The sequence below is a fragment of the Ceratotherium simum genome, chromosome 24 (assembly GCF_057802395.1).
Source record: "Ceratotherium simum simum isolate JZ-2026a chromosome 24, ASM5780239v1, whole genome shotgun sequence".
Taxonomy (NCBI): Eukaryota; Metazoa; Chordata; class Mammalia; order Perissodactyla; family Rhinocerotidae; genus Ceratotherium; species Ceratotherium simum.
Window position 1 is genome coordinate 1281838 of NC_141923.1, and position 20195 is coordinate 1302032.

A 20195-nucleotide genomic window follows, 5' to 3' on the forward strand; every position below is an offset into this window, starting at 1 on the left:
GGACAGAGAAGTGGTGCCTCGGGGCGCTCCCAGGATCCGAACCGGGGCCGCCAGCATCAGAGCGCGTGCACTTAACCGCTAAGCCACAGAGCCGGCCCCAACAGATGCATTTTCGAATGCACCTGGCTTTCTCCACAGGAGCCAGGGAAGAATCAACCATCCTTCTGGAGGAGAGAATTCCCATCGCCTTCAATTCTCTACGACTTACCGAGCTGTGAAAGAGCTCAAAGACAATGGAGACTGTGGAGCCCCCCTGAATTAGGTAACCCGGAAGGGGGTGCAAGATACTGCCTTGCTTCCCACTGAAGACAGAAGAAGTCATCTTTGGTCCATTTCAAAGTCTTTCACAATATTTCCTACAAACATGTACAACTGACAATATGTCCAGAATAACAGAGAACTCCTGAAAATCAATTAGAAAAATCACATAATTCAGTAGAGAAATAGGCAAGAGAATTGAACAGACACCTCACAAGAGATATCAAAAGAGCCATTAAACGTAGGCAAAGGATGTTGAACCACACTCGTTGCTTGGGGAATGAAAATGAAAAACCACAGGAGAGAACGTGAGACTGAGGACAAAGGAGTTCAAGTTTCCCTGGATTAGGAAGAACCTGGGCCTGTACCCACAAGGTTATTGTGGGAAACAAAGTAACCAAAGTTTCTGAGCTTGCCTTCAGAACAGCAGGAGGAGGACGGCTGATAAAGGAGGAGGAACTTGCTGACAGCCCTCCGCCTGACTCACCATCTCGCAGGAGCATTGAGAAGCTAAAATGACCGATTCTAAGCTTCACACGTCATAAGAAATATGCAAGACTGTCACCGCTGGACGAGGGACTCTTAGAACTTCACCCCCAAGGCCACATGCTGCCCTCCCCATCTCTGTGTGTCACAGTGTGCTTTGGAAAAATGCTCAGAACTGCATGAAAGCAAACTAGTCTGTAACCAGGAGAAAGAATATCTTGTTTGCAGAAAATTTGTGTCCTCTACCCAAACCGTTCCTTCTGTCCCAGAAGAAGAAGTACCTGAGGTTTTCTCAGAGTCCTCAGGAACGTGGCATGCAGCAGGTCCACTGTGGAGAGGCATCAACGGTCTGCGGTCATCCATTACCTGACATTTCTGAGCCCGCCCCAACCCATTTCCCTTACATGAGTCGTTTCCAAATCAGTTCCCTTTAAGACGGGTTTTCTCAGGACAGTAGTACACCATCTTCCCATGTGCTAGCTTATCGTTTATCAAAGCCCTGTCACTACCACCACCTGCTTGGCCACTTATGTCACAGACAGCAGATCGAGACCTTGCTCAGTATCAAAGGCAGTTCTGATTCCCAGACTGGGGGAGCAGCTTGAACCAGAAGAACCCTTGCAGACAGCATCATAAACAGCGGAAACCCACTGAAAACAACAATGCTTTGAAGGCACTGGAGAATGGCCAAAGCAAGCAGACACTGGAGAAGATCAGCCCTCCAAAGGTCCATCTACAGGTGCCCCCCAGGCTGTGCCACAGGTGCAAGGGGAACACAGCAGACACGGCACCACCCCGGCCCGAGGGCTCAGGTCCTGGGATTCAGGGCTGCATTTCAAGAGCAGCTGGAAATGATGAGGAGATGTCCATAAGAGGAGGGACACCGAAGGAGAACTCCAAAATCTGCATAGAGTCTCTACTCAGTCCTGGGCTGATCCCTCAACTGTGCGTGTGTAGGGGAAACTCCAAAAGGCCAAGGGAAAAACATTGGCTGGGAGGATGAAAGACTTTCGGAGATTTCAGCTCCGGCCAACCACAGGGCAGATGGACGTGCAGTCAAGCTAACTGCCTCTGACATGAAAGCCAATACTTTTCTAGGAAGAGGACCTAACATGAAAGCAGGGAAACAATTATAAGGAATGTTCAAATTAGATAAGATCATTTAACAAGTCCACTTAAAAGCAAAGATTTCAAAATTACAAAATAACCTTCTTGAAAATTTTGATCCAAAAGGCTAATAAAAAATTAAGTTATAAAAGGGACCAAAAGAAAAGTCTATTAGGTCACGGCTTTACAGACACCTTAGTAATATACGTATGAAATAAAGCACAATATGAGCCCATCCCAGAGCTAACAAGACTCTGAGAAATTTTCTGAGAAACTGCTACATTAAAGATCAATGGAGTTGGGCCGGCCCCGTGGCTTGGCGGTTGAGTGTGCGCGCTCCACTACTGGCGGCCCGGGTTCGGATCCCGGGCGTGCACCGACTCACCGCTTCTCTGGCCATGCTGGGGCCGCGTCCCACATGCAGCGACTGGAGGGATGTGCAGCTATGACATACAGCTGTCTACTGGGGCTCTGAGGGAAAAATAAATAAATAAAATTTTAAAAAAAAAGTTAATGGAGTTGTTCGATACTGCCAAGTATACTGACTGTTTATCCCAGCTGAAACCTGATAAGATATTTGAAAGGATTTAGCAACTTATTGTCAGAAATTTCACCAAACTAGGAACTGATATTCAGAGCCTGATAGGAATTGTTTTTAATACCAGGCCTTCGTCCCTAAGTTAAAATAAAACTAAGCACCCAGAGGGAATGAAGCAAATAGGGATGATGCAGTTGGACAGGTTGATCACCCTATAATGACAATTATGTTACAACCCAAATTCCGAGGAATTAAGAGCAACTGTCCTGAACTTACAAATCTTGGCAAAACTGGAAATGCAGCTCTGGAGGCAGTTCAGATTCCATCCATTTCCTTTATCTCAAAAAGCTTGTAAACCTCACCGGGAACTGTTATCTAGTCCATCACCAGTGCCTAAGACTGAAGGGGAAAAAAAGGAAAAAGAAGAGAAAATCAGCTATAGAAGTGCTCTTGCCCAACATATAATATCTTAAGTATCTTCTCCACAAATATTAGTAGAAAAAGCCTAAAACAAAATTTGAAATCAATTATTCTTTGATAAGAAGTGAGTTTTGTATTACTGATCCATGCAGTAATTTTTAAACAATAGCTATGGAGTCTCTGTGTATGTGTGTCTATATAGACGTTATGTATGTGTGATAGTTTTACCTCCAGACGGTATAATTTCTAAATGAGCTCTAGTTGATTAGCTTAAAGGAAGTGCTTGTGTACATGTAATAGAAACTAACTCAAACGTCTTTTCAACTTAATGTGATTGAAACCATCTTTGGTAAATGAAGGCTTATTTAATTTTGTAGATTTGAATGCTACAAACATTTTTCCAGAGTTATCAGTATTAGGTTTGATACAGATATATTATGCTTCCTGCAAAATTTGTCAGCAACAAAATACGTAGAATAACAGCTGATTTTGCCCATTGTCTCGTGATGTTTTGGAGGCAATCTAACTACAATTGTTGGGAATAAGTAAACTAAATAGATGTGAAAAAGATAAAAGTGTTTAGGTGAATTTTTAACAATAGTTAGGTGTTATGGTATATATACTTAAAATAACTTCAAAACATTTGGTAACTTAATACCTTAGAGTTTTGCTAAACTAAATGATAAAATTTATTGAGTATCTAGGTCATTTCCACATAAGATAAAATGTCAGACATTAATTACTGAACATAGATTCATCTACTTTTGGGGTCTTATTTCAGAGAAACTAGAAAAATACTCGGGTTTATTCATAAACATGTTTGTGCCATGCTGAGAAATTTTCTATGAGTAAGCACATGTACATAGATAGTATTTGTGGGTGTGCCAACACACAGGAGACCAATATAAAAGATTAAGGAAAGCAGGATGTACCTTTTCAGTAAAGACGGTATAAGGAATGGAGACGTTTTTGTTCCTTTTGTTAGGAAAGATAAATTTCTCCTAAAGTACTAGGAAGGAGGAGAGAAAGCATGGGACAAATTCTGAACGTAAAAACAAAGTTATAGAAGGTTTGTGGAAAAGCATCCCTGAGGAAAGAGTTTTGTTCAAGGTAAAGTTGGCTAAGATTACAATGAATTTAATTAAGTGAATAAGTTTTAATATCAAAAGTAAGCTGGTACAAAAATTAGAATTTGGTTGTCTTTTTCATAAAAGAATAATTTTCTTGGACTTTTAGTCTGCTCTTGATAAAGAGATTATGAAAGGATTTTCTTTGCTTTTCATAGTCCACGAGAAGGGTAAGGATTTTACGTCTCTCAAAATAAATTTCCTGTGTGTTTCTTTTTTTTTTTTAATTCATTCATTTATATTTTTTTTTGTTTTTTTGTTGTTGCTGTTTATTGCCGTAACATTGGTTTATAAAATTGTATAAATTTCAGGTGTACATCATTATACTTCTATTTCTGCATAGATTACATCATGTTCACCACTCAAATACCAATTACAACCCATCACCACACACATGTGCCGAATTATCCCTTTCGCCATCCTCCCTCCTCCCTTCCCCTCTGGTAACCACCAATCCAATCTCTGTCTCTATGTGTTTGTTTACTGTTGTTATTATCTACTACTTAATGAAGGAAATCATACGGAATTTGACCTTCTCCCTCCAACTTATTTCACTTTGCATAATACCCTCAATGTCCATCCGTGTTGTCACAAATGGCTGGATTTCATCGTTTCTTATGGCTGAGTAGTATTCCATTGTGTATATATACCACATCTTCTTTATCCATTCGTCCCTTGATGGGCACTTAGGTTGCTTCCAAGTCTTGGCTATTGTGAATAACGCTGCAATGAACACAGGGGTGCATGTATCTTTATGCATTGGTGTTTTCAAGTTCTTTGGATAAATACCCAGCAGTGGAATAGCTGGATCATATGGTAGTTCTATCCTTGATTTTTTGAGGAATATCCATACTGTTTTCCATAGTGGCTGCACCAGTTTGCACTCCCACCAGCAGTGTATGAGAGTTCCCTTCTCTCCACATCCTCTCCAACACATGTTGTTTCCTGTCTCGTTAATTATAGCCATTCTGACGGCCATGAGGTGATATCTCATTGTAGTTTTGATTTGCATTTCCCTGATAGTTAATGATTTTGAACATCTTTTCATGTGTCTGTTGACCATTTGTATATCTTCTTTGGAGAAATGCCTGTTCAGGTCTTTTGTCCATTTTTTAATTGGGTTGGTAGTTTTTTTGTTGTTGAGATGCATGAGTTCTTTATATATTTTGGAGGTTAAGCCCTTTTCAGATGTATGGTTTGCAAATATCTTCTCCCAATTGTTAGGTTGTCTTTTCATTTTGTTGATGGTTTCCTTTGCTGTGCAGAAGCTTTTTAGTTTGATGTAGTTCCATTTGTTTATTTTTTCTATTGTTTCTCTTGCCCAGTCAGACATGGTGCTCGAAAATATGTTGCTAAGACTGATGTCGAAGAGCGTACTGCCTATGTTTTCGTCTAGAAGTTTCATAGTTTCAGGACTTACATTCAAGTCTTTAATCCATTTGGAGTTAATTTTTGTGTATGGTGTAAGGTAAGGGTCTACTTTCACTTTTTTGCATGTGGCTATCCAGCTTTCCCAGCACCATTTGTTGAAGAGACTTTCTTTTCTCCATTGTATGTTCTTGGCTCTTTTGTCAAAGATTAGCTGTCCAGAGAGTGTGGGTTTATTTCTGGGCTTTTGATTCTATTCCATTGATCTGTGTGTCTGTTTTTGTGCCAGTACCATGCTGTTTTGGTTACTATAGGTTTGTAGTATGTTTTGAAATCAGGGAGTGTGATACCTCCAACTTTGTTCTTTTTTCTCAGGATTCCTTTAGCTATTCGGGGTCTTTTGTTGTTCCATATAAATTTTAGGATTCTTTGTTCTATTTCTGTGAAAAATGCTGTTGGAACTTTCATAGGGATTGCACTGAATCTATAGATTGCTTTAGGAAGTATGGACATCTTAACTATGTTAATTCTTCCAATCCAAGAGCACGGAATATCTTTCCATTTCTTTGTGTCTTCTTCAATCTCTTTCAGCAATGTTTTATAGTTTTCCATGTACAGCTCTTTCACCTCTTTGGTTAAGTTTATTCCTAGGTATTTTATTCATTTTGTTGCAATTGTAAATGGGATGGTATTCTTAATTTCACTTTCTGCTACTTCGTTGTTAGTGTATAGAAATGCAACTGATTTTCCTGTATGTTTCTAACAGGTCTTTCATCACAGCAGCTAAGGTTTTTCTTAAACCTATTTAATTTTCTGTATTGGCCTGAAAATCTTGAATTGTCACCATGGTTAAATGGATACATGAGCATTGTTTCAAAGTGGCCTATGATTCTATTTGACCAAGCATTTTAAAACCTTTTGATATTTTTGACAGGCTTCCCCAAAATTCAAAACCTAAATAAAGTCTTTCTCTTGACCTGAAAGTAACATTAAGAATATCCAGTGGGATCCTGGGGCTTCTCAAAGAATTTGTTCTCTCTTCATCTAAAGAGGGAAGTACTAAATTAATTAGGCATATTCGGTATGTTATATTAGATAGGAAGCATTGTCAAACAAGTCGTGCTAAATCTCCTTTATGAATATTCTTGCATGCATATTGCTATTAATACAAGTGTTTTAGAAATGATAAGTAACTTTTGAAAAAAATTTCTGCTATGCCCTGGTATAATGTTATCCGATATTCCAGTCATTATCTTAACCCTGCTGCCTTGCTTCCAGCACCACAGGAGGAAAACATGCATGACTACATTTTATTATCTCATTTGGTATACAGATGGGTTTTACTTAGAGGATTAGCAGGGCCATTATTGCACTGGACATCCTGTCTAGCATCAAGAATACCTGCTACTTTCTATTAACTCTGCTAATCCAGTAAGAAATTTCCTTCTACAACTTCAAGAAATCATAGAAGAGAAACAAATATGGCAATGAAGAGAGGGAATTTTTGATACCACCACGCAGCTGTGGTTCAGGCCTGATAAAAAACCAATAATGCCTATTGGAGCACCATTGCCACTGCTCCAGCATATACATTAATTAATCACTGGGCACATGAAAAGATGATTTCATGGGGAAAACAATACTTTTGGAAACTTTCTCCCACAGTGGCTCATAAAAACTATGCTCTTTGTGCAATATGTACAAAGTATAACACAGGGAAACTACTTCATGGGTCACACAGCTGCTTTCTCATTCCTAAGGGACCCTCTGAGGTATGACAATTGGACTTTGTTCAGAGGCCACCATCTCAAGGATGTAAATATCTTACTGATGATCTGTGTGTTCTCACGTTGGGTTGAGGTTTTTCCTTTTAGAAGCACAACGGCTTTTGCAGTAGATAAATTATTATTGAAAAGGATAGTTGCTGTTTTGGGAATTCCTAGAGAGTTACACAGTGACAGGGCACTCATTTCACCAGGCAAATAATTGAATCTATTTGTGACATTTGGCCAAATAATGCAACATTTTAACTAATGGCACAATCAAAACTCAATGGGCAAAGCTTTTAGAAGCACTTAATCTCTCATGGCCAAAAGCTCTTCCACTAGTGCTCCACAATCTTACCATCAACACCCTTTGGTAAACATCAACTGTCTCCTTTTAAAGTAATAAGAAGATGACTTATACAATTAGATGAGGGAATGTGTGAACCAACTTTGCTCAAGGCAGATATCTTGCATTATTTTCAAGGTCTCATTCAGACACTTAAAAGAAATGAAAGGTTGGTAGCTGATTCCTTTCACAGCTGGAGATGAAGCTCCCAGTACACGAAGATCTTAAGGATCATGGGCTATGACCTGGTGATTTTCTTTATTGGAAAAGACAGCACATGAAAGACTCTTTGCAGCCCAGTTGGAACGGATCACACCAGGAACTCTTAACCAATTCATGCACTGCAAAATTAAAAACCGTAGACTCATGGATTCACATTTCTCATTTTTTAAAAAGGGCTTCTCCACCTGAGTCGGTTTCATCAACTATATTCAACACTGACTTCAACTGACCCATACACGTAACTCCACACCAGGATGACAAGAGAGATCTGTTGTAGTCAGCTGACCCAAGACTCTGGACCAGGCCTATATTCCCAACCTTGTATCTCTTCATTTAGATCTTTCTGTTCATATTTTGTGTGTGTGTGTGTGTGTGTGTGTGAGGAGATCAGCCCTGTGCTAACATCTGCCAATCCTTCTCTTTTGTTTGCACTGGGCTAACATCCGTGCCCATCTTCCTCCACTTTATATGGGACACCGCCACAGCACGGCTTGCCAAGCAGTGCATTGGTGCGTGCCCGGGATCCGAACCGGCGAACCCTGGGCTGCCGCAGCAGAGCACATGCACTTAACCACTTGTGCCACCCAGCCAGCCCCTCATTTAGATATTTCTAATGTTAGACCCTATATAATCTCAACACTAATCAATTTCTAGATTGCCTTACCTTTTTACCTACCACAATACTTTACTTTCCCCCACAACCCTATAAGATAGTTTCAAATCTAATTACAAAAACTTTTAATTAACCCAAGAAGTGCCATTTAAGGTTTTCCTGATACCATGCTTGTTGTTTCAATCCACATCTGAATGGGCCTCTGATGGCAATGTCTTTTTACAATGGACATATTCCTTTGTTACATACAAAAAAATATCAGTTCAATTGTTGGATCCGTGATCAACTTCCCCTTTATAGTACATCTGGGCCTCCCTGGTGGGTTTCTCCCTTTCAAAGTATGGATTGGAAAGCTTTAAAGCAATTTATTATAACCCAAAGACCCAATTCCAGTGTTCACAGCTTGCCCAACACTACTAATTATGACCCTGAAACATAGCCAGTAGTTCATACTATTAATGATACAGAATGATACAGGACACGGCCACTCATTTCCTGTTACTCAGATCATCCGATTATCCCTACAATTTACAAATAAACAAAAGAAAACAGATAGTACAGTGAGAACTATGGGTGGTTTTACACAAATATGGGATGCATAGCCCCTGAGTCAGTTCAGAATACTATCATACTTAAAGAAAGTGATTTGAGACACACTGGTCTCAAAAGACAGGCATTTATTGGGTGACTCCTAATGGAACTCAAAGCTTATTTGGAACAAACCTGTGGTCTTGGCTACCACCTGGATGGCTAGGACACTGCACTCTGGGCTTCGCTTAGATGCAGGGAAGGATCTGCCCTGGTCTAAAATCTGCTCTCAATCTTCCTCTCAGTAAGGCCAATTGGGCTCACTCAGTGTTCCACTAGTACGACCACCTAGCCACCATATTTGTTGCTTCTTTGGGGCTAGAAGATGTCATATCACATAGAGGCTCTGACTAAATTTGCTCAACAACCCTTAACCATAGTCAGGCAGGAAAAGCCTTATTAAATACTGAAAGGTCTTTAATGATAAAGACTGTACTTCAAGTTAGAGTGACCTTAGATATTCTATTTGCATCCCAAGGTGGTACATGTGCAGTCACTCAAACTGAATGCTGTGTTTTTATACCTGATGGATCATCCCATGTGTCATCTCTGCTGATGCACATGAAAAAGCAAGTGAATGCCCTAGGTGATCCTACACCCAGTCTTGATTTGTTTGGTTGGCTCCCTTCAGGTATTGGTTCCCTTTTGCAATCCAGATTGCAATTCCTGTATCTGTTACTCCTTGGAATTCTTGTATTAATCATAGTATTCAAACAATTGTTGTCTCCTTTACTCGGTGTTGTAAGTTTAGCATGCAGGCTAGAGTAATGATTGCTCAGGTCGATCACGTTACAACCCTGATGAATTTCCTTTTCTGATAAAGACTATGCCTGAGAACTCGTTTTTAAATTAATCATTTCAAGTATTGAATTATCATCCTTGTTACTGTACCTGTTCCATAATCGTACGCAATGTAGCATATGGACTCATGTAAAAGCACCCGTACAATGTTTGGGTGACAATCTAAAATTAATTGAAAATGTGTATAACCTTTGAAATGCTTTCTCTGTTAGTATATGTCTGTGCTTGTTCAACTATTTCCCCCCGGTGTGTAAACTGGGCAAATAAATAAGATAAAAACCTAGCACTGAGGGACAAGATGGACCCAGGGCAGGCAGCAACCACCCTGGCCACCGAGGGATAATATTTTGATCATCAGTGCTCAAAAGATTATCAATTAAAAGGGGGAAAATGATGAATAAATGAAAAGGAATAAGAGAAGTTGATATATTGTTATTTATAAGAAAGCCATTTGGTTTCAAACTAATTCAGCCCGACCTAGTTTTCCAGAAAGGTCTGACATGACGTCTTGAGCATGAATTGTACTTCTGCTGTAAACCTTTACAGTACCCAAAGACAAGAATGATGCCCTTAAAGAGAAAGATGTATGCCTTACCCCCATATCAGCATCTCTTTACAGATAAGCATTTCTTCCCTGAAACTAAGGATGCATCACTGACCTTCTGTGCTCAGCCTGTGACCACTGACCTGATGTGCAATAAAGCACCCGTGACTGTAGTAAAAGAGACATTCCTGTTATATTTGAGGCCTGTTCCTTGTTCCAAGACGGTATATAACCACGCTGCACACCCAACATCCTCAGAGTGCTTCGTTCTTTGGTGAAGGTGGAGCTCCCAGGCTATATAGTCCTCTGATTGGCTCATATAACAAACTCACCCCAGTTTTAATTTGTAGATTGATTATGGATTATTTGAACCAACAGTGTGCTGACCACAAACTACATAGATGAGTACTTCTTAGGCAAACATAGCAATGATCACAGCTTGCAGAGCTGGTGACCAATTGCCCACATCATGAATCGAGAGTGGTCTGCCGTAAACAGGAGAGATGGCAGAGCTCGTGGGCAGAGTGGAGAGGAAGCTGGGCTGGAGGAGCCAGGAGTGTGCAGTGGATTTATCATGAATTCCTCCTGGGAGGGACCAGAGGGCACTCCCTTCACCAAGGCTGTGGCCAATGGCAATTTGCAAAGTGGTCACAACAACATTTCCAGGACTACGGTCTCCTCCATGACATGGCTGTGCCCCATGAAGAGTCAGGGTTCACTTCCCTCCCTGGAAGCCAGTGCCTACATGACCCCCTCCATGGGGACGGGGCCCCAGAGGGGCTGTGGCTGGATCTCTGAGAGCGAGAAAGAGCTTCTCCTGGGAGTCAGACCTCGCTACTGAGCAGCAGTCCACTTATGCAAAAGGACAGTGCTGGGGAATCCCCACAGAGAGCCTCATGAAGACAGAGGGGGAACACGAGGGCACCAAGCCCAGTCACCAGACCCCAGGCAGAGCCTTCCAGCCCCTCACTAATGTGAGTGGAGCAGAGAGGAGTGCCCCCCACCCACAGAGCCTTGCACCGCCTGCCGGCCGCCAACACCACAACAAAATCAGCACACTAGCTGTGCAAGCTTCTCGCTGTATGTCAGCCCACTGCACACCCATGAGCCACCGGACTAGGATTTGGGACCTGGACATGGGCGCTGCTCTGAGAAAACCCCCAACTGTCGCAAGTGGTGTGAGAACTTGATGACAGGGGAGGCGGAGGGACCAGGAGGAGACTGTTGGAGGATGTGGGGCATCTCTGGGGACACCCAAGGCCAAAGGATGCTGTAAACACCAGTGGGTGGGAGGGCCAACTCCCCTCTTATGTCTGAGGGCACCTCCTAGAAGGTTCACTTTTTACAGCCTTGGACTCTTCAACTGGACCACCTGAAGGGGCCACAACACAAGCTCCTGACCACTGACCACTAGGAAGAAGCCAGGCCTGACATCCCACGTTCACCTTCCTGGCCCCTGGCAATTCTGGGGTGCGGGTCACGGTGCTTCCCAGGGATCCCCGACCCATGGCCTAACATGGAAGACACAGGGCACCCCAGCGATGCACACGGAGCCTGGGGTGAGCCGCCGCACTCCAAGACATGAGACACTGGACAGCTGCACAGGACGGCTGGGTCTCAGCTCACAAATGGGAGGACAGGGACTGCACACTGTCTCTCAGATGGAGGAGCACGTTCAGGCCCCAGTGACAACCGTGAACTCTGTCCTTGCACATCACACTTAGGTCTGTCCCCTGCAGGACAGCTCTGGCCGGGAGAATAGCTTCCGTCTAACCCTCAGTGTTGCACCCCCTTTGGTCAGAGATCCATCCCCGGATGGAGCCAGAGAGGGAAGGAGAGAAGAAGCAGGGACCCAGAGGAAGACAGCTTCTACTCGGGGGGCCATCCTGGTGGGTGCACAGGAGGAGGCCCTGGGCTGGGTTGCGGGCTGTGAGCAGGACAGCCTGTGTCCACACTGCATGCTGACCCAGGCAGGGAGACGTGCCCTCTGGGGTAGGGGAACGAGAGGGCTCTGGTGAGAGGCTCAGGTATGCGGGACTGTGGTGGGGCCAGGAGGCGTAATCCCTGTGGAAGCAGAGAGCAAAGAGCAGCACATAATGCCAGGCTTCCGGCACTCTCCCTTGGGTCCCGGGCACCCACCCCACCCCGCTGCCACACACCCACATGAGGCAGCCTCGGCCATGTCTGGACTCCCCCCAGGCCCTCTGAGACACAAACCACGGAGAAGAAAAGGGAACTTCAGGAAGCAAGAGGTACCCCCTGGTTTCAGTCCCGTTCTTAGTCTTTGTAGGGCTGTCGGGAGGCAGTTCACACCTCCGGGAACCGGCTATGAACTCCAAGGAGCCGGGCAGTGGGCACACAGCACGGGGCCATGAGGAGCCACATGTCCGTGGGGCCAGAGCACAGAGGGGGCTGGGGTTCCTCTGAGACCCAGGCTGGGCTGAAGGGCAGCCAACTTGACATCTCCCACCCTCGGTGAGTGGGGTCCCCATGGAGGAGGGGGAAGGAATGAAGTGGGGAAAGTGGAACCAGCATCAGGAGCCGAGGGGAGACCAAGCCCTCAGGGATGTCACACAAGGGCTCGAGCAGCTGAGCTTCCAGGGGGGATGGCAGGCTGCCCACAGGCCACAGCACTAACCCAGAGCCAGCACCAGGGAGCCATGGGCGGGGGCCCAAGCCAACAGAGCTGGATGCACCAGAGAGCGAAGATCAACATTGAGGAACGTGATGGGCTGAGAGGCCAGAAGCCTGAGGGTGAGACTTGACCAGCTGTACTGAGGGCAGAATGGGTCAGGAGCTGAGCTGCTGCAGGACGGATGGCAGGATGGACAGACGGGTTTGAGCACAGGACACAGGGAGGGGCCTGGATCGGGACAGTGAGGAAGAGGACCCCCAGGTGGCCTAAGGGTCCTGTCCAGGCCAATGGATACAGCTCGTGCCCCAGAGCAGGGTCAGAGGAGGTGGCCTTGGGTCCTGGGCTACAGCCAATGCCAAGGGCAGCAGGTGAGCCGGGAGCAGAGCAGGGGAGCAGCATGGGCTCCCGTGTGCTCAGAACTCAGACAGTACAGGGCTGAGCAGGAGCTCAGTGGGCTACGGGAGGGGCGTCGAGAGCCAGGCAGTGAGGGTCAGGAGCAGGAGCCGGGGCTCCAGGGGCTGCGAGCTGGTGGGCACAGGGCAGCTGACCCGGCAACTGGAGGAAGCAAGGTCCAGAGGGGCTTCCTGATGGGGCTTCCGAGGCTGGTGATGGGCGAGGAGAGGGTGAAGCCCAGCTGGGGCCAGGAGCTCCTCCAGGAGGGGACCAGGGCAGGGAGTCTGCCAGGAGTGAGCTGGCCAGAGAGAGGGTGGGCACCTGGTGGGTTCCGGAGGAAAAGCCCAGGGCTGAGAAAAGAATGAGTTCAGGAAGAGGGCGAACTAGGGAGAGGGGATCAGAGTACAGGAGGGGTAGGGAGCTGCTGTGGACCAGTGGCTCCAGGGACGATGGGCAGAGCAGCTACAGGTGAGCAGGGGAGGTGGGAGGGCCCAAGGGGCAGACCCTGCCCCAGGAGCTCCTGAGGGGCAGTCAAAGCAGCTATAGGTGAGCTGGGGCTGGTGGAAAGGCAGGAGGGCCAGGGGGCTGCCCTGGAAGTCCAGGGCAGGCAAGCAGTGCTTCGCAGGTGAGCAGAGGTAGGCGGGAGGGTAGGATGGGGCAGGGGCTGCTCAGAAGCTCTGGCAGAGCAGGCAGAGCTTGGCAGGTGAGCAGAGACAGGTGGGAGAGCTGGAGGGACACGGGCTGCTCAGAAGCTCCGGGGGAGCAGACAGAGCTTGGCTGGGGGGCAGGAGGATGGGAGGGCACAACGGGGCAGAGGACTGCCCAGGAGCTTAGGGGACGAAGGGCAGCAGACCTGAGCTAGACAGAGACCTCAGCTGGTGGGAGCTGAGCAGCTACAGGGAGCAGGGACAGCTAGGGCTCAGGGGTCTCAGGTGTCCTCCCTTTGCAGAAGGAGAGTGTCAACCAGTTGAGTTGCCAGCTAGATGGTGAGTTGGGATGGAGGGGGACCCTGGGATGGAAGGTCTCTGGGGCTGAAGGGGCAGGGGGGCAGCTCTGAGGAGACCCGATGGGTTGTAGTCCCTGGGTCCAGGGGCACTAGCCCTCTTCCAATGAGCTTGTGGGGATATGGGACAGGAGAACCAGGCATGCGGAAGCTGTGTGGGGTGGCACAAGGCAGTGGACCTGGAGGACAGAAGGGTGAGGGGCCCATTGGGGACCTGATCCTTGGCTGCCAGGCTGGGGAGAGTACGTGCAGGGCCCTGGGGCTGAGCAGACAGGAGTCAGGGTCACAGGGGACAGGCCTCGCCTGGGTGTGTGGGTAGGGGGTACACCCCGACCTGCGCTGGGGCCTGGGGATGCTGGCACCGAGGGGAAAGGAGGGCCGTGGGCCATGCACAGCTCCCACCTGTGTCGAGGGGCGGGCTGGCTCGGGAAGGACCACGGCTGGAGGAGGGCTCTGGAGTGAACAAGGAGCTGGACAGGCCCAAGAGCAGGGATGGTGCAGGGCAGTGGTGCTGCGTGGAGGGGCCGGAGGTGAACTCAGAAAGCCACGCCAGGAGGACCTGAGGAGGGACGGTCATCCCAGAGGCAGTTTTAGGAGCCTGGGTTGGGGAGCCTCAGGGACAGAGGGGATGGAGAGAAGGAGACTCCCAGGGATGGGGTCCAGGACAGGGACAGGGTCCAGGGCAGGGACAGACTACAGGTCAGGGACGGGGTCCAGGGCAAGGATGGGGTATGGGGCAGTTAAAGGGTCCGGGCAGGGTCGGGGAGTGGGCCCATGGTGTCTTGCCTGCAGAGCTGACTCAGAAGACACGGATCCTGCCCAACAGAGACAGGCCAACGCAAGGGTTATGGGCTGAGGGGTCAGGAGCAGACGTGGGCAATGCGGGTCAGAGACCCACCTCACCCAAAGAGACAGGAGCTCACCCAGGGCAGGGCCAAGCTTGATCAATAATACAAAGGTCTTGGAAGGCCAGCAGAAACCAGCCAGGCACAGGGCTCTCTGATCAGGGTTCCAACGAAGGGCTGGGACAGGCTGAACACCCATTGGAGGCCTGAGTGGGGACGAGGGGAAAGGGGCCCCAGGGGGCTCTAATCCAGTGGTCATCCAGTGCTGACTGAGCTGACCCATCCAGAGCCTGTGGCTGCAGAGGCACCTCGTCCTGGGGGACGGGGAGCCATCAGGGCATCTAGTCTGCAGACTTTCTGGAAGCACATGGGCACTGGGCTCAGCACTACTCCAGGATTCTTGCGAGGTGAGGACCTGGTGGTCACACAGCCCCCTCTCTTGTAGCCTCCACCACGGCCCCAAAGGTCTTCCCACTGGCCCCCTGCTGTGGGGACACATCTGAATCCACGGTGGCCCTGGGCTGCCTGGTCTCCAGCTACATCCCAGAGCCAGTGACCGTGTCCTGGAACTCAGGCGCCCTGACCAGCGGCGTGCACACCTTCCCGTCCGTCCTGCAGTCTTCGGGGCTCTACTCCCTCAGCAGCGTGGTGACCGTGCCTGCCAGCAGCTTGGAGAGCCAAACCTACACCTGCAACGTAGCCCACCCAGCCAGCAGCACCAAGGTGGATAAGAGAATCGGTGAGAGGAGGGGCCACATGGAAGGCGTTACCTGAAAGACAGGCCAGGGGTAGCCCTCCTGCCTGGACCCCAGAGCAGCAAGGGAGGCCTCCCTAGCTCAGGGATGGGGTCATCAGGGTGTTTCCACCGTGCCCATGGTAGGGGCAGGCTGGACACCCCTAACCCAGCCCCTGGGCCCACAGAGGTGGGTGCTAGACTCAGACTTGCCAAAACCTGGCCCTGCTCTAAGCCCACCCAAAGGCCTTCTCTCTCCAACCCTGGTAACCCCCAGTCTGCTCTCTCTGCAGTCGTAAAAGACCTGAAGCCCTGCTGCAATTGTTTACCATGCCAAGGTGAGTCAGCTGGGCATCTCCCTCCACACCCAGGAGGTGGCAGAGCACAGGTGTGGCCTGTGGGGGGGTGAGTGCCCAAGAGGAGGCGCACCCAGGTGCTGACCACTCCCCCATGTCTACCCCCATATCCAGTAGGGCCGAGGGTCTTCATCATCCCCCCGAAACCCAAGGACATCCTCATGATGTCCCACAAGCCCAAGGTCACCTGCCTGGTGGTGGACGTGAGCCAGGAAAACCCCAATGTCCAGTTAAACTGGTACGTGGATGGCACGGAGCAGAGCACGGCCACAACGACGCCAAACGAGAATCAGCCAAATGGCACCCAGCGGGTGGTCAGCGTCCTCCCCATCCAGCACCAGGACTGGCTGAGTGGAAAGACGTTCAAGTGTAAGGTCAGCAACGATGCCCTCCCGGCCCCCATTGAGAAAACCATCTCCAAGGACAGAGGTGAGAGCAGGACAGATGGGTGCAGGGAGGGTCCTGTGGGGCCCCCGAGGGAGTGACCATCTGTACTGACCCCTTCCCCACAGGGCCGGCCCGGGAGCCGCAGGTGTACGTGCTGGCCCCACACCAGGAGGAGCTGGCCAAGGGCACGGTCAGCGTGACCTGCCTGGTCAAAGACTTCTACCCACGTGACATCGTCATCGAGTGGAAGAGCAATGGGGAGTCAGAGCCGGAGGGCAAGTACCACACCACCCCACACCAGCTGGAAGGCGATGGGTCCTACTTCCTGTACAGCAAGCTCTCGGTGGAGACAAACAGGTGGAAGCAGGGAGTCAAGTTCACGTGCGTGGTGATGCACGAGGCTCTCCACAATCACTCCACGGAGAAATCCACCTCCCAGTCTCCTGGTAAATGAGCCGCGTGCCCGGCACTCCAGCAAGCCCTCCCTCCCCGCGGATGCTCAGGGTCCCACGAGGACACTAAGCGCCCACCCCTGTGTACATACCTCCAGGGCCCCCTGGCATGAAATAAAGCACCCAGCATGGCCCTGGGACCCTGCAACAATGTCATGGTTCTTTACGAGGCAGAGCTCAGGTGGTCGCCCAGGCCTGGGGGCAGCAGGGCAGCCGAGCTCTGAGACCACAGTTGTCACCATTAGGGGAGAGGGACGGTCCCACTCGGGCAAGACTCAGAGCTGCGGGCTGTGCAGGCCACCCAGGATGGCTGGAGAGGCTGCCCAGGGAGGAGAGGGGGCTATGCCAGAGGAGGCAGCTCCTCTGGGCCTCCCTCCAGCAGCAGCTGCTCGGGGCTGGAGTGTGGCCAGGGAACAGGACAAGCCCCTCCAGTGTCCCTCAGGGAAATGCGTGCACAGGCTGTCCCTCCTCTGTAGGAGCACAAGCTGTGGGACAGTGGCCCATCCTTGTCCCCCCGGATTCCCTGTCCACTGGGTCACTCCAAGCTCTGCCTGGTGGCTCTGACTCTAGCTGGAGAATTGCTGGGTCCATGGTGTGGGGACAGGCCCTCCTTTGCCCTCGGGCACTCTGAGAACAGACCCCGACCCTCTCACAGGGGAGGGTCCAGTCCTGTCCACTCATGGGGACACTCACTCCCGTGCCCCAAAGGGGCAGAGGTAGGTGGTCCTGAGTGCCCAGGGGAGGGACCGACCCTGACCCACACGTAGACACTGATCCCTGACCTACTGAAAACAAGCCCATCTCACTGAGTAGTGCCAGCCCACACACACACACGTGTGAGCACACACACACACACGCACACACGCAGGCCTTACACACTGGGGCTCACACAAGGGCAGCCTGCACATGCCCAGCAGAGCATGGAGCACAGTCTCCTGAACCCACACCGTGGACACCAGAGGGTCCCCACAGCCTCCAACACCCCGGGGGCTGCTCAGGCCTCATCCTCACACTGACCACAATGACCAGCTCTGACAACTGGCCCTCCTCTTCCCCGGGGCACATACACCCCCACCCTGACACACAGAAATCCCTCCACATCCAAGTGTCCCCAACACTCCCACCACTCATGTGCTGGGGACACACCCAACCCTCTCTCGGCCCTTCCCTGGGACAGGGTCCCCACTGTGGACAGGCTCTGCTGACCCTCCACCCTCCAGGCCTGGTCCCCGGGAAAGAGGAAGTGGGACCTCAGCCGCTCTCCTGCGTGGGTCAGGGCACCTTCTCCCCAGAGGACCCCAGTGCAGGGCAGAGCAGAGGACAGGGCTGTCCCCCACTGGCCAGGCTGAGATCTGGATCAGGGGTGTGAGCCAATGCCTGGGGTCCCAGCTGGAGGAACAAGCAGGCTGAGGCCAGTACCCAGAGACTGACCTCAGGGCCCTCCTGGCCCAGCCCAACTTGGGTTCCCACCTGCCCCGCCCACCCTGTCCCAGAAGGAGCCACCCACCGAAGCCCCACTGACCCTGCGCCAGGCCCCCTCGGGCAGGAACAGCACTGACCATGCCCTCTCTGTCTAGAGATGGTCCTGGATGAGAGCTGTGTCGAGACCCAGGACGGGGAGCTGGACGGGCTGTGGACCACCATCTCCATCTTCATCACACTCTTCCTGCTCAGCGTGTGCTACAGCGCCACCGTCACCCTCTTCAAGGTGGGCCAGGCCCTCCCCACGTCATCCCCTCGCTGTGACCATGATGTTCCCACACTGTACCCCCACTGTCCCTTCGTTGTCCCTGCCCCTCCCCTCACTGTCCTCTTGCGGTCCTCACACTGTCTCCTCACACAGTCGCCTCATTTCCCATTACTGTCTCCTCACTGCTCCGTCTCCATCCAATCACTGCCCTCACCCTGTCCCCTCACTGTCCCCTTGCTGTCTCCATTTATCCCCTCTCTGTCACCTCACTGTCCCCACCACGTCCTCATGTCACCCCCATCTGGACCCCCACTGTCAGGTGGCCCCACATGCAGGGAAGGCAGGCTCTAGTGGGAGGCTGGTGTTGGGGTCCAGGCCATGCTCACCCCCTCGCCTGCCCGCTGCAGGTGAAGTGGATCTTCTCCTCGGTGGTGGAGCTGAAGCCGACGATGGTCCCCGACTACAGGAACATGATCGGGCAGGGGGCCTAGGGCCACATATCCTAAGCTGACATCCAGGGCCGCCACAGACCCCAGACAGGATCAGTGTTCTTCGGTTCATTACACTCAGCCTGCTGCCCAGACCTGCTCCACTGCCCTCTGACTTCACCACACTCTGACCTCATGGCTCCTTTGGCCTGCACCCCACCCTCTGGCCTCGCAGTCACCACAGGCTGTATCCAGCCCCCTGACCTCATTTGGAGAACCGAGCAGACATCAGTTATAACCCCAAACTGAGCTGATGGACGCCAATTGGCCCCTCCAAGGAACCACCAAGAAACACTGAGGCCATGTGGAAGCTGAATCATCAGGGCCAAGTGTCCCTCACCAGGACCTTCCCAGGGTCGGCATGTGCGGTCCCCCTGGAGGAGGTGGAGGGCCAAAGTGCCGTGTCCATGTGGGCAGGGACGGGTCTTCATGCAAACTGCATCCATGCCTGGGTCAAGGACACTGGCTTCCAGAGAGGAGGCGTGTGGTTTCAGATCCTTGAGCGGAAACATCTACTGCCAAGGCCAGGAGGACACAGGGCCATCGTCCAACAACAAGGAAGCTTCTAGACATGCCCCTAACCGTCACTCGGATTGTCTCCATGCAGGGAGATCCCTCAGAGGAGGGCTGGGGACATGGCCACTGCGGGATCCCTGGGGAGTGGGGGTGGCACCACCTGGGGAGGCGTGGGCATCCGGCCAGGCGGGCCTCCTGGAGAGGTGCCTGCTGACCAGGTCCCCAAGCAGACTGGATATGGCCTTGGTGGACAGAGGTGGAGGGGAGCCAGGAGAGCAGGGCGGCAGGCACAGCCACCCAGTCCTACAGCTGGCGGGGCCTGAGTCACAGTCCACAGGAAGTACAGCTGCTCCATGGGGCAGAGGTGAGAGAAGAGACCCCCGAGGAGAGAGCCCATGGCCTTGGGGAGCTGACCAAGTGGACCAATTTCAGACCCCCGGCCTCACAACCCTTGGGCCGAATCACCCCTCAGGTACTGAAGGAACCCCTAGTCGCCCTCTCTAGATGGGAAGG

The 20195-nt window shown here is 50.5% G+C and overlaps 1 gene segment (V, D, J or C); it reads left to right on the forward strand.

The window, feature by feature from the left end:
- The first annotated feature begins 12844 nt into the window (after window positions 1-12844).
- LOC101394316 (immunoglobulin heavy constant gamma 2-like) lies at window positions 12845-19169 on the forward strand. The segment is given in 8 exon segments: window positions 12845-12938; window positions 14347-14457; window positions 15473-15799; window positions 16087-16131; window positions 16264-16578; window positions 16662-16982; window positions 18566-18696; window positions 19086-19169. Coding segments are annotated over 8 exon segments (1428 nt in total).
- Window positions 19170-20195: the final 1026 nt, after the last annotated feature.